At 35.0% G+C, this 14,678-nt stretch overlaps 1 protein-coding gene across 3 annotated transcripts; it reads left to right on the top strand.

Moving 5' to 3' along the window:
• Positions 1–383: 383 nt before the first annotated feature.
• On the top strand, positions 384–14,316 carry LOC120490281 (uncharacterized). 3 transcript variants are annotated; one of them, XM_039687743.2, is made up of 15 exons: positions 384–623; positions 5,501–5,587; positions 5,786–5,857; positions 7,766–7,825; positions 8,115–8,222; positions 8,316–8,448; positions 8,692–8,712; positions 9,425–9,463; positions 9,992–10,048; positions 10,143–10,190; positions 12,171–12,194; positions 12,289–12,395; positions 13,080–13,120; positions 13,281–13,303; positions 13,394–14,316. In XM_039687743.2, exons 2-13 carry the CDS (start codon positions 5,558–5,560, stop codon positions 13,107–13,109), a joined length of 729 nt encoding a protein of 242 aa, XP_039543677.2. In that variant the 5' UTR covers positions 384–623; positions 5,501–5,557; the 3' UTR covers positions 13,110–13,120; positions 13,281–13,303; positions 13,394–14,316. The 3 variants fall into 3 exon arrangements, with proteins under 3 accessions (XP_039543677.2, XP_039543680.2, XP_039543679.2); XM_039687745.2 differs by having other exon boundaries at positions 386–623; positions 9,992–10,039; XM_039687746.2 differs by lacking the exons at positions 9,992–10,048; positions 10,143–10,190 and having other exon boundaries at positions 385–623.
• Positions 14,317–14,678: the final 362 nt, after the last annotated feature.

Genomic DNA, 14,678 nt, shown 5'->3' with positions numbered 1-14,678 from the left:
ATTTTTTATTAAAGGAGGAACAACATTGAATTGGTCTTGTAAATTATTCAATTATAGGCCTACTGTAATTTGTAATTGTCGTTAATATGTGCCTTTCAAATGGCTTCTTGTAGCCTATATGATAATCTAAAACATGAGTAGGCATAGCCTATACGTTCAAGCAGAGTTGACCTTCTTTTACCTTTAGGTGACACACTTATCTGTTGGAGAGACACTGTAAATGAGGTCAAATAAAATTATTTATATTGCCATGACATAGGTATTCCTGTGACGTCTTTCCAAAGTATATTACACGTTGCCAAACAAAACTAGTTTTATTCACATTAGAAGTCACAAACGGTGCCGCGAAAGGGGGTGGGGACTTTCTCCATTTGTCAATAAGCAATTGCGCCTAAAGTTGCGGTTGGTTTTTAAACAGCACTGCTCTTAGCACAGTAAACCCACGCAACGTATAAGAACATGGTTTACTCTAAATAAACTGTCATATTCCACTCCGTCACTTTCTCCCGTTTCCTATCTGGTATCTTAGGGGGATTTTAAACTCCCGGCAACACAAGGGGGCTCGTTGCTTTAAAGCATGGAAAGCGAAAGTATGTTGTAGATCAAGACAAGGCGGCTGAAAGGTAAGGCGTATATTTGAGAGAGTGCTATTAGATGCATTATTTTCGAACTTAAATCTCCATGGGGGTTTAATTATTAGGCTATAACATGTAATGTTATTTATTTACTTCTTAAATATTACAACAAATTATATTGTTACAAGCTATTGTTTGGGTAGTCATATATTTTGCTACTATTCCTGATTTTTCTGTCCCGTTTTGGCGGCTGTTTGATAATGTAAAGCCGACGGTATCGGTATTATTGAGTGGAATGGCAACTTTTCTTGCCACTGACACGCGCTGCTGAAGGCTGCTGCACACTGGTGACGGCTTGTATTGGGGACGAACATGTGTAGTTTTTTGGCAGCGCAACCACTGGATTTTTGTGCGAAACGAGGTTTTCATCCTTTTGTTTGGCAGAAATTTAGTAACGTTAGACATTGATTTCCCCAACGATTGATGACAGCATTTTTGTAATCACACACTAGGCTACTAACGGTTCAGATACATTATTGTATGTCTGATGTTGCATGCTTAGGCTAAGTTACTATAATATTGCATAGCCTACCTTCAGGACATGTAGCCTATCCATTGCAATAGCCAACTATGAGGTCATCGAGCTGTTTGTCTATACGTGTAATTAATTCAGTGTTATTGTCTGTTCATTGTCCTTTGCATGAAAATCAAGTGCTGCGTCCCAAGTCGCCTAACGTTACTACAGTACGTCCTAAAAGTATATCTAACGTTACTATTTTTGTGAGGAAAAAGTAGCCTACATAATTTTTTTTTTTTTTAGCAAAAGAGTAGGCAAGCTTTGGGACATATTACTTCGTCATCTTTAACGGACAGATCAGTCGCGTGCATCCTTTCACCATCACCGTAAACTGCCCTGCTGTCGGCTCTAGTCTATGCATGCACGGCGGTGCATGACGTATTTCCGGTGAAGGTCTAAGGATGCTGGATTACTTCCGCCGACCGTAGAGTCCTGTGCCGAAGTTATCACGTCACTTTGTAGGCCAAAACGAGTTAGCATTTTAGCACTCCTGGTTCCTGTTCCCTCCTGGTTCCATTTTTGAATGGGTTTTTGCTAAATCGCCTGAAATGGGCTATATGCACGCATAAGTTCCACATTTGACGTAAGGATGCTCGTCCATTTCCGGTTGTGGAGATTTAAGCGGAGGAAAACCGAGGAAAACAGGATTTTGGCAGAATCTTCAAAATGTACTGTCCTCCCGTCATTGAAAGAAACGTACATACGTTTAGATGTAATTTTATATATAGTTATGTTTATTTAATATAATTTTAAAAAGAAGCATAAACACAACGAGGGGTGTCTGTTTTATCTGTTTTTGTGACTAACGTTTCTTTAGTATAACCATGGAGTATAAAATTCAATATAAATTCTCAGTATTGCATTGGACTCTACGATCGGCGGAAGTTATCGAGCATCCTTACACATTCACCGGAAATACCGCCGTGCATAGAGCCCAGAAGGTCTTTGGTGAACAAATTATTTTCTTATTACTTTTTTCTCTAACACACAGTTATAAACTGCTTGTGTTTTTTTTAAACTTTGCTTGTGCTTGGTTTTTTTTAACTTTATATAGGCTTCAAAATGTATAAATGTTGGATTAACTTGTAAAGATTATCTTGATAGACAAAACGTGTAAGGGTCACACAACTCTTTGTTGAACACAGATCTTATTTTTTGCGATTTTCCAAAAGTCTATGGGGAAAATGCATAGCTTTTCGATCGAGGGAACCCATGCGACGCTAACGGCCGAGTTGTCCTACAAAGTGACGTCATCACTTTGGCATGACGTATGTCAAAAAAACTCTCGCGAGCGCAAGGTGTACCTGCTCTCCACCATAGATATCTATAACCATAACTTGCTCAATTTTCTACCAATTTTCAAACGGTTTGGTTTGTTATAAACGTCAGAGATGTAGTTATGACACAGCATACTTATGAATAGTAAGTGTATAAATAAATAATCATCCAGATAATTATAGCCTCGTTAATAACATTTGTAAGAAACCAAACCGTTTGTAAATCTGTCAAGATTTCAACGAGATAAGAGTATTTGTGTTCGTGCTGACCACTCATCTTACATCAGCTTACCTGTGACAAGATGGCCGCTGGTGATGACGATAGAAACTCCGCCTTAAGACATCTAGCCTTTATATAGATATCTATGCTCTCCACCGACTGCGCTGATCAAAAGCACGATGGGAAACGACTTGCTGACGACACAATGCTCATTGGTTTAAACAACCGTGATGTATTGTTCTCTTTTAAAATGTTTGATTTTAAAACCGATATCATGTTTTATGTGTATACATATGGGTGAATAAACTCTCTGACAGTGCCATATGGGTTATTAATGTGATGTCATTTTTATTAAAACAATATATAAAAACTATATATATATATCTATATCTCTATTAAAGAAAAAATTATTGATAAACACATATTTGGAATGTAATTAAATAAAAAGTACTTTGGGTGTCTTGTTCATTATATTTATTTTCATATAAAAGCAACAGAACTTAAAAGGTTAGTTCACCCAAAAATGAAAATTAAGTTATTAATTACTCACCCCCATGCTGTACCAACCCCCTAAGACCTTCATTCATCTTTGGAACACAAATGAAGATATTTTTGATTAATTTTGAGAGCTGTATCACTACCACATAGGCACACTAAGGGATTGAAACTTGACGGCCCAGAAAGTCATTGAAGAAAATGTTTAAAGATTCCATGTGACTACAGTGGCTCAACTATAAGTTTATCAAGCGACGAGAATACTTTTTGTGCGGGAAAAAACAAACAAAAATAACTACTTTATTCGACTATTCCTTTTCTACCTTCTGGGCCTGAGACGAGCTTTCAAGAGATTTCCATGACGCATGCGCGAGAACTGAACAAGAAGTAGTAGAAAAATAACGTGGTTCTCACGCATAAGATTTTTCACGAAGCATGAACAGCCACCGCTGTTACCCCAACGTGTGATGGGTTGTGGGCAATATTAGCCATTAGAGTGTGCATCGATATGTGCATAGAAGTAGTAGACCATCTGGGTCTCTTCGGAAAACTCATTTCAACATACTACGATTTGGGACTTACTATAACAATTAGATCATATAATGACTGTTTACAGACAAGGAACAAATATTTGTATTTGTATAGATATTTTGAGGTTAAGGTTACGATTGCTCATGAATTTAAAAAAAAATAATGATGTGCAGTGATAAATCATTTTTAATCGCCTATATAGGCTACTGCAATTTCATGGTGATTTAATATGACAGTTTACAGAGAAGGTACATATATTTACCTGGTTAAAACCAGACCATTCTCAGCAGTAACCGAGTTATGGTCATGGCAAAGCTTCTCAGGCAAATCATTTCCAAAGGGGCGTCACCAACGGACGTAGCTCAAATGCCTCTGGACCACTGATCTATATAATTACATATGTCTAGATCTGCAAGTTAAGTCAACAATGTATTTGAGCGTTATCTTTAAAATCACTAACGTAACGTTTGGGAAACATTAGACTAACATTAGAAAACGTTAATGTTAACTTCTAGCTGCATTGTACATCATGTCACTTAGCTTCATTAACGTATCTGTAAATAACCGAGATAACAAATGTTAGCAATGTTGTGCTGAATGATTCATACCAAACGGTGATGGCAACCATATGCGGTTTATCACGTTTACACTGTGACTTTTGCCTGGAACTGAAGCTTTTAATCGACATTCTCAACAATAAAATTATTAATATAACCCTCCAATGCATAGTTAAGGCCCTTTATGTGACTTCGAGATGATATATAATCTTTCTGTCTCCAAAAATCACCAATGGCCTCCTGTGAAATGTCTCCTACTGTGACAGCTGCCATAGCACCTGTCCCTGAATCTTGAATGCTGTTTTTCCTAGTGAGTGGAGGGGTGTGGCTTATCCATAGGTCAATTTGCATACTATCCGTCCTAAAACGTATTCGAACATAGTATGCACTATAGTTGCATTTGTAGGTGTGATTACTGTACAGCACTTAATGTGTTTTTCCACACGTGACAAACTTATTTTCTGTGACAGCTCCAATTCTCTTGTTCATATTGTGCACTCAACTGCCATGCATTATATAAGGCTTTGTGAATGAATAAACAAATGAGTAAGCGATTATGAAAATGGTTTTCTTTTCAATATCAAACTTTTCAGCCCTATTGCACCAGACCAGCGGTAACTTCCTGTTGCACATGCCAATTGCATTATGTCATTGGATGTGCTACAACTTCCAAGTTCAACAGCATGTGCCACTGTCATCTAAATGTCAGTTTCACAGACAAGGTCATTGTCCTAACACCAGTGATGTTTTTTGTCTAAGGCATGTTTATAAAAGCTACTTAAATTTCCTTATTGAAAAAATGCCAAATTCAATCTATTAATCTGTGAAACCACAATAAATGGAGTTGAGAAACAGATTTTGTGTAATCACATGCATGTATTTTTCCTTACTGATATGAATGCTTAAATGATGTAGACTTGGTTGGCAACTTCAGCCAGATTTATAACAACTTTGACAGGATTTATAACTGGGTATACACTCTTTCCAGTTCAGTAATATTAATATTGCTGCTGTTATACGTGCTCTGTGTCCTTTAAGTGAAAATCCATTAAGGTTACTCTAGAGGCCACTAAATTGTCTATGTGGGGAACCATTAGTCACAAAGATAAAAGAGACAGTGCATTTGTCTAGAATATGAATCAATAAACAGTCCATTATAGAATGAGCTAATCGTCAATTTTAAATTCATATGATCTCTTTTTTGTCCTTTCTTAAATACTTTCTCTTTCACTCTGTCTCTCTTCTATGTTCCCCATGTTGTGCATCAGCAAGGCAAAGCATTGTGTTATATGGAGCTGAACTCTGATGGTTAACAAAGCACCGTAATGATTGGGAAAGTCTGGACACTCTTCACTGTGAGTTATAATCAATAATAAGTCTTCGCTAATTAGGAGGTCCTTGGAATGAAATGTTTAAGCCTTTTAGTGAGATGGAGTGTTGTTTACATTGTTTGGACATTGTATTACAAGAAGTCACAGTGTTTTACAGACTTATGAGACAAATTATTTCAAATGATACAGTTGCTCATTTGATTGCTTCTCTTTCCCTCACAGGCATTTTCATCCATCACGTATATTCATCATGTCCAATCTGAATGCATGCCTCAAGATTTGAAGACACATCTGGTGAGTCCTTCCTTCATGTTTTCGACATTTTCTGCTCCACACAGTATTCAATTCAGTCTAAAAGTGGCCAGGTTAAAAAAATTATTAGGTTAAACTGTAGGTTAAAAAAAGATTGAAACAGTGATTCAGACAAATGAAATTAGTTCTTAGAAAGGCTCTAGCATCTTTTGTTTGCAGATGCCACTTGGTTTGAGAGTTTAATGTTATGACATTCCTACTACAATTGTTATCCAAATACTTGTTGAGGTCACTGTAAAGAAATATACTGCTGAATGACTAAATAAGCTTAGTGAATTCATACACTAGACGACAAAGTAGGGCTGAACGATTTTGGAAAATAATCTATTTGCTATTTTTTTAACCAATATTGCGATTGCGATTTAATATGCGATTTAAAAAAAAAGTTATTTACCTTCTGTATTAGTCGACAAAGACAAGGAATAAATCATTGTACAGTAGGGATGTAGTCATGAGGAATCTTTAGATAGCTCATGATCCGATCTACTTTTTTTCTTATTAATTAATCTTAATAACTCTTAAAATATGTATTTAATTACATGTTTAAAAACACATACTTTAAAAAATAAATATAAAAAAACATTTAATTAAACCAATTACATGTTAAGAATTTTAAATAGGCTATATAAAATAATATAGCTTCAAAATATAAAAGCTAGTAAATAAAGAGAAACAAAAAAAAACATTACAAGCAATAAACAAAGAGTGGTCTCAGTATTTAAAAGTAGGCTGTCTGAATGTTTTTCATTCAAGAGCTGGAGTGATTTCCCCTCAGTTTAGATACGATAAGCTGCATTCACACTAATGCATATATCTCTTTTGAAATTGTAAATGTGGTTTGTCCTGTTGGTTTAAGATATAACTGACTGTGTTTACATCAATTTCGCGTCATAAAAGCATTTTGACATGCAAGTACATTTACCAATGAGTCGCTCACGGCCGCATGCACGAGCGCTCTTCACAAAGCACGCGTTGTATTTTAAAATGAAAGCAGCCTTCTCAGTGATTTTCATGGTTTTAATATATAAGCCAACTGCATTCCAAAATACATAAATAATGCCTCTGTGAAGCATTTGTAAGGAAAATACCCGCGGGAGAGAACGCGCACTGCAAGTGTAACGTTATAGCATCAAGCAAAGCGGCAAAAGCTGTCCAATGAAGCCCGCGAATGTCCTTGTAATTTGGTTCAACCCAGACCTTTATAAAATAACGTTACTATGTTTCGGAAGGTTCGAGCGGTGTCGTGTGTGTGAGTGAGTGAGGAAGAGAGAGAGCGAGAAAATAGAAGCAAGCAGATTCAGAACACGGTTCGTTTCTAAAGCACGCGCAGCGTCATCACGCATCTGTGTTTAAAAACTAAGCTCATACTCGATTCTGAAATTCTCTGAATCGATCCAGGATTGTTGAGGAGAGGAGAGAATAAATAACATAATAAACTGTTCTTTTCTGGACGCCAGACCGCGTAGCGTGGCAAGTTGATGCTTTATCTTGCAGACTGCTTTTCTCTCGCGTGTCAAGTGACCAGCGTAATCGCAGCTCTTGCGATTACAAAATCGCGTTTCATCATATCGCGATTTTATCGCAAATGCAATTAATCGTTCACCCCTACAAAGTACATGGTCAAATAGTGTTGCGTAATAATAACCACTAAAGTGTAAACTGTTGTACCTGACAAGCGCTCGATTCATGTCTATTGTAGTAGTGTGATGTCTTTATTTTCACAAAATCTAGCCATGCAATAATCAGGATAATCTACAATCATTGTAAAAAAATAAACCACTTTATGATACAAGATGATATCCTAATCACCCTTTCAGGTGTTTATTTAATGATTTACTATGACTGTATGATTCCTTAAACATGTACTGTATCTTCTTTGAATCCTTATAGTATGATGAGTTGTTGAACGACCACATATTTGAGATTAAGATATTCCCATCTGAAATGAAGGTAAGAGCAAACCACATAATATGACTTTTATTTACTTCTATTAGAAGTTGTGGGTAATAAACAGTATCAGCCACTTGCGATGTTGTTGTCCCACATATATTTGTACAGAAAAAGACTATTTTATAAAAAAGATTAACTTAAGCCACAAAACTGCAATTATCAGTCAGTCTATACTGGTATGGATTTTAGTTTAAATAATTGAGTTTGGTAAATATTATGTTAAAAATGTTATGGTTATGATATTTTTTTCCGTTTAATCAGTGTATCCTGTGTGACTGTTTTTTTTCAGGAGAACGAGCTTCTTTCAGTAATAAACACTCTATGTTCATCCTGGACTAAAAATAAGAATAAGGATAAAGATAAATTCAAGATACTAACAAGTTTTGAAATAATGCTTGTGAGTATACTTCTTATTTTATCATATTCTGTCATTCTGTTTTGAATATCGAATAGAATCATTTCTGACGGCATGATTTTTCTGTTCTTCTAGGAATTTTTTCAAGAAAGCAATTTTGAAATGATTTGTGCGAATCTCAATTGCACAGATGCTTACACATTAAGCTGGGTTAATGTAACCGTATTTGGTGATATGTATAGAAGATCTTGCAGTGGATCAATATCAGGTATGGACATTTAACCTTTTATCATCTACCCTGTTTCTTTCCCTTTCCCCCCAACCTTTATTCATTCATAGTATGATCAATGGCCAACATAAATCTCATTGGCAAGACTTCCATCTATTAGTAGCTGAAAAAATTAATAAGCCAGAATATTTAATATACAAACAAAATTGCATGGTGTGGTAAATATGTAGTTATGAATGAAAAATGCAGATTTTGCTCACATTCTCTCACTTTTCTACTTAGATCTGAAATGTCCATCAAAAAGTAAGTTATTTGACTCTGTCTCCCTTGTATCCACAATGTATCTTTTTTTTTTTTTTACTCTTTCTAAAAATTGTTGTTTTGGTCATCCTTTAGTTTAGGGTCCTATTCTCACTATTAACTATTAACTATAGTTATATATTATACTATACTTAACTATAGTATACTATAGTTAACTATAGCTTTTGCCGTAATAAACTCCTAATAATAGTCAGTAAGATAGTTGTTAAGTTTAGATAATGGGAGGATTAAGGGATGCAGAACATGGTCATGCAGAATAAGGCATTACTATGTAATTTATAAGTATTAATAAATAGCCAATATCCTAGAAATTTGCTTGCTGATAAGCAACTATTTAATAGTGAGAATTGGACCCTAAAATTTCTTTCTAACCCTAAACGTTCTTGATAAACCAGATATGAAGCAGATATGAAAATGGTGCTAAAAGAATTTGTGTTTAAAAATAACTGATTGTTTTTCATACTTACACACAAGCTGTGACTTTTGTGTATGAAATGTTGTGATGTTGGATTATTAAATTTGGTCTGGATGTTTCTAGTAACTCTTACTGTTAAATTTGAATTATTTCCATGAAACTGATTTCTATAGTTCTCTGAGCACACAGTAGTATACTTTCATCTCTGTTTGCTGAAGCACATGAATCATTGCTATATGGTGAAATTATGTGTAATATGCTACATTTTTAATCACATAGGCAAAATAACGACCAGCCCAAGCATTACTGCTGCTGAAAGTAAGCTAACTCAGTTTTTAGTTTATTTTCACATTTGCAAACACAGATTTTTTAACTCATTCACAAGAATTACAATTTTAACAGAACATTCATGTACATGTATAATATGAATATTTATGGATATTAATATAAATATTCAAAGTTTTATGTTAGATTTAACTATTTTAAACTACATGAACTAAACAACCACTACTAAACAAACACCATTATTAATATGGTGACAACTAGCCACTAAGTATCTCTTTTTCTGTCTGCTTTTTGATAAGCATCTCTGTTTTTTTTACTTGTTGAACCACATTTGAACCTGAAGATAATGTTTGGGTAAAACCTCATTTTCAAAGGTTTTTAGCAAAAACACAAAATTTATAATTTACATTTTGGCTCTTTTAAAAAAATACATTCTTTATTTTTATAGTACAGATTTTGTCAAAAATGTTTGTATATCCACTTTCTGAGCACATGCTTTGATATTAAATTGTTCTGTTGAATCTAACTCTAATATACTCTGTTTCTACTAAATTACATAAGAGACAACATTTGTTACAACGGTCGATTCAATCACCATAGCTCATAAAAGTAAGCAAAGTCAGTATTGTATTCAAATACTCAAAACATTTTACAGCACAGATGCTTTGACTCTCATCTGAATTGACATCATACCCCGTTTTCTAATACATAGGCTCACCACCTTTAACAACGGTCAGCCCAAACATCCCTGCTCCTGAAAGTAAGCAAATTCAGCATTGAAGACATCATTGCCCGGTTTCACAGACATTTACACACTCTCATACATGCACAATATGACGGATAGCCTGCTCCAGACCGCACTGGATTACACTCTTATAAAAAAAGTTTTATGGGCTTCTATATAGAATCCTAATCCTTGACTCAATGATAAAGAACTGTAGGGAATACTCCTGTTAGCTCAGATACTGGGAATATAATTTAAATAACGAATCATAAACATGATCGGGAATTCCCTAGAAATGATAAATTTACTCGTAAGGGAATAAGTTGCCAATGTTCTGCTTGAATGACTAAATACAACAAATGATCTTCAGTTCTCCTTAAAGGCAGGCAAAGATACAACAATTGTACTATCAATAATTAATCACAACAAATTATAATTAAATATTAATACGTCAATTTCGTAAAATAGATTGATTCTGAGGACAATTCCCCATGTGATTAATTTAGTACCGACTAATCTGTTTTGTTCAGCAAACTAATCATCCAATCTGTATCACCCCATGAAAAAGTATCCCTCTGATAGACTTTTAGGAGACGCCATTCCTCTGGAATTTAAGTATCAACAAATTTGTAAAGCACGTAGCTTGACCGCAACATTAAAGGGACTTTGAAAAATGCGCACGAGACAGTCAATAAAACGAATATAATGTATTTAATAAATGATACAGGTGAACTAAAGTTGCACGAAATAAATGCGTATACAACAGACTAAAGCAACAAAACACTGACAGAGAATCTAGGAGAGCGACTGCTGAATCCAACCCAGGATGATAGTAGGGAGGAGGGTAGACACAGAAAGCCAGCAAGAGACTGTCTTGCTGCTTGGCTGATGGTGTAAGCCAGCCAGGGAAGCTCAGCTTGGAGGGCAAACTAGGGAAGACAAAAGACACAGCAAGCACAAGACATGACGAGACTAAACTAGTTGAGACAAGAGTTAGCTTTGACTAGAAACTATTCTAGATTGTCAAACAAACAATGTAGCACACAAAGTCTATGGCACATAGAAAGTATACCATGAGGGCAAGAGAACACATGTATGGAGCTGAGAGCAAGAGGAGCAGGTGAGCACACTCAGACAAACGAGGACCCAACTAGACAAGAGTGCGTGGTACTGGGAAACAAGGAGGCAGGAACAGAGTAGCACATGGCCAACACAAACAAAGACAGAGCCATATGTTCAAGCACAACACAAACAGAAACATGAAACAAAGAACACAGACAAGGCTGTCAGGGCAGAACCCTGATGGTTTTCTTCTAAGACTAATGCCATTGTTGGCACAGTCCTATCATGTTAAAGTGGCTGCGCTGAGTGAATACTAAAGCCATTATACTACTCATTACAGATGAAGCTGCTCTCACAAGAGACTGACTTAGGCTACTTTCTGTAGATGCTGATGAAACAGTTGACAAATCTACAAAATATTGCATATTCACATTGAAAACAGAAAGACTGATAGTCCACATATGAGCGAAGCAAGCATATTTCCAAGGATTAGACCCCATAAAACCTTTTTATGACAGTGTAAATGAGAGTAATCCAGTGTGGTCTGGAGCAGGCTATCCGTCATATTGTGCATGTATGAGAAAGTGTGTCAATCATTGGGTTTTGAAACACTTGTACAATCAGTCATGCCACGGTCAAAGTCAACAAACTCGTACTCGTTGACTTGCTGATGACTGGCTGATAGATATAGCAGGTGCACTAATAAAATATCCACAATTTGTGCATTTTCACTTATTACTAATCTCACTAATCATTTTTTTTACATTGCAATTATTACTAACATTTTTGTTCAATAAAAACTAATGTTGATTGTTTTCCCCTATTAACCATATCAGTTAATCTCCAACAAACCACACATTTTATAATTTATCATGAATTCTCACTGTGCGATCTTTTAAGTTGACGATGGCTTCTGTATCTAATGCTTTTGTATGGTTTCCCCTTTTATTACAGATAACGCATTAAAAGATGCTCAGAGTAAGTGTGAGAGCTGACCAGTTATTTTTTGCTTGCCATTCTTCTTTCTCCCCCTGCAAATCTCTTTGTAAACAAAATATTTATTTTTTTGCAGGTACCATTAACACATGTTATGGAGTCCTTGTTTTCTCTCTACTACTGAATGTCGGTCTATTCCTGTACTTTTTTTGTTTACAGAAAAATAAGTCTACAGCTAAGCAGGTGAGGCTCTTACTTGCTCGGCATCCCTAAACCAAAATGCAGTAACCACCCTGGTTAGGGGGTTTAGCTGTTTATATATTAAACTTAATTAATTTAGCACAGCACACTGTAATCATTAACTTGAGTACTGTGTCATTTTCTTTTTCTTTTAAAGGGATAATCACTTTTAAATAAGATATTTTGAAGAATGTTGGTAACCAGTTGACAGTTGATGGTAGCTTCCATTGTATTTTTTTTCCTACTGTTTAAGTCAATGAGTGCCTTCAACTGTCCGGTTACCAACATGGTAACACTTTACTATTTTACAGCCCTGCTACATAAAAAAGGATCCATAAATCATTTCAAATGAAGTACAGAGTATTTATAAATTGCACACTGAGCATTTATTGCTACCTGTTCAGGGAAAAATAGCGTAAACATTTGATCAAATTTGAAAGTTTAAATAATCTGGAAATCATTTATTTGCTTACATGGCAATCTTTTTTTTATTATCATTTTAACTTTTTTCCTTTAGAATGAATGTAATATTTTGTAGATTTGTCCACCACCTTACCAGTAATGAAGCCAGTATTTTTGTCTCTTGTAAGAGCCGATTTTTCAGTGATGAGTAGCATCATGCCTTTAGTAGTGACCAATTCAATTTGTATGGAAATAAAGCATTTTCTTTCCTTTTTCTTTTTACAGACAGCTGGAGAGAATATGCCCCTTAATTAGATCTGATTTAGGTAACACCAACATTGTAGCTTTTAGAAAAGGGTTACAATGTGCAGGATACATATCAAGTTTTTACAACCTGGACATTGTTCAGCCATGTACACATCACATTATAGAGAAGAAAGTTTGAATAATCATATTTTTCTTCTTTTTCTCTCTTCTACCCTCCAGTAAATTGACATTTTACCGCTTCAGTAAGATGGACTTTTTTTTAAAGCTGCTCTCTTCTATTATTATTTTTTAACAATAGAGGTTATACATCTAATCTATTTTTCTGTCAACAGTGTTTGAGAACAGTTAATCCATGCTATTCACCTGCCTTGTTCCAGTTGACTGTTTGGAACTGTTTTTTTTTTCTTTCTTTTTTTTCAGACTGTGGTCATCTGTTATTGCTACCACATGTGCATGGCACAATGCTGTCTTTGAATTTGTGACTAATCATCCCAAGTACAGCTTAATATTCTCAAACATGTCCACACAACCTGTGTGTTTCCATTTCTAAATGTGATTGTCTTGAATTTACCCCCATAACTGTTATCCTTAATCTGTCAAGCAACTTAACTGTTTTTTGAAGTTGCCATTTGTAAATCGCTTAGGAATAACTGTGTCTGTTAAATGATTAAATGTAAATGACTCTGTGTGCACTGTGATCCTGTCAGTTATTATATGGTTTAAAAAAATCGATACCCTTCAGTGCTCAGGCCTTGAATGGCCAGAGAGTTTCTTTAGGAAGGAACGCGGGCCAGGAACAGTATTTACAGATACTGCTACAATAAATCTAATATATTGAAGAGTTCAGATGCAAAAGCCTCTAAGTACCATTTGAAAATTTCTTCTAGAATGATAATTTTTGTCATTTAAGTGAAATTAGCCTACTGAACTTAAATATACAAGCTTGAGAAAAATTATGATTTTGCATCTGAACTCTTCCTGTTTTTTTCACCAGTTGTTTTATTTTATTGTTTATATTGTTTATATTTTTGGTATATTTGTGTGTTTGTACATGCAGGCATCATTTATATGTTCTGGGTATCTCAGAATGTTTAATTGTATTTTATTGATCTTTTACTGATGCTTTTCTGTGTACGTAAAAGTGTCTCTGGCTATTGTTTGCTGCAAAATGCTCACAGTAAAACAAGAAATATGATGTGTATCTTGAACCTCATTTAATTTCACTTAAAAGTTCTCATTAAAAAATTTAATGACATTTTTATTTTCTTTGTCTTTATTGCCAAATGGAGTTATGTGTTTGTTGTTTACTCCATATTCTCATGTAAAATCGCTAGTGGGTTCACAAAGAAAGAACGAACTGACCATATTGAAATTATGCTTTGTCCATTAAAAAACAAAACGCCAAACACATTTTTCGGGAAAAATTGAGTTTTTGTTCGTTTTGTATTTCTTGATTTTATTTAATAAAATCATGCCTCATTTAATTAATGAAATACCACCTTATGTCATTTTCTTTCTCTTTTAAAGGGATAGTTAACTTTTAGATATTTAGAATGTTTGTGACAGTTGATTACTTCCATATTTTTTCCCTTATGGTCGTGGTTGCCGTCAACTGTC

Source organism: Pimephales promelas, chromosome 3 (assembly GCF_988280905.1).
Source record: "Pimephales promelas chromosome 3, fPimPro1.hap1.1, whole genome shotgun sequence".
Lineage (NCBI taxonomy): Eukaryota > Metazoa > Chordata > Actinopteri > Cypriniformes > Leuciscidae > Pimephales > Pimephales promelas.
Note: the sequence above shows the minus strand (reverse complement) of the source record. Positions and strands in the feature narration are given on the sequence as shown.

Coding starts and splice junctions, on each gene's coding strand:
- LOC120490281 (XM_039687743.2), top strand. CDS start 5,558: ATGATTGGGAAAGTCTGGACACTCTTCACT. Junction 5,858..7,765: donor AAGATTTGAAGACACATCTG/GTGAGTCCTTCC, acceptor GAATCCTTATAG/TATGATGAGTTGTTGAACGA. Junction 10,049..10,142: donor AGCTCATAAAAGTAAGCAAA/GTCAGTATTGTA, acceptor TCTAATACATAG/GCTCACCACCTTTAACAACG.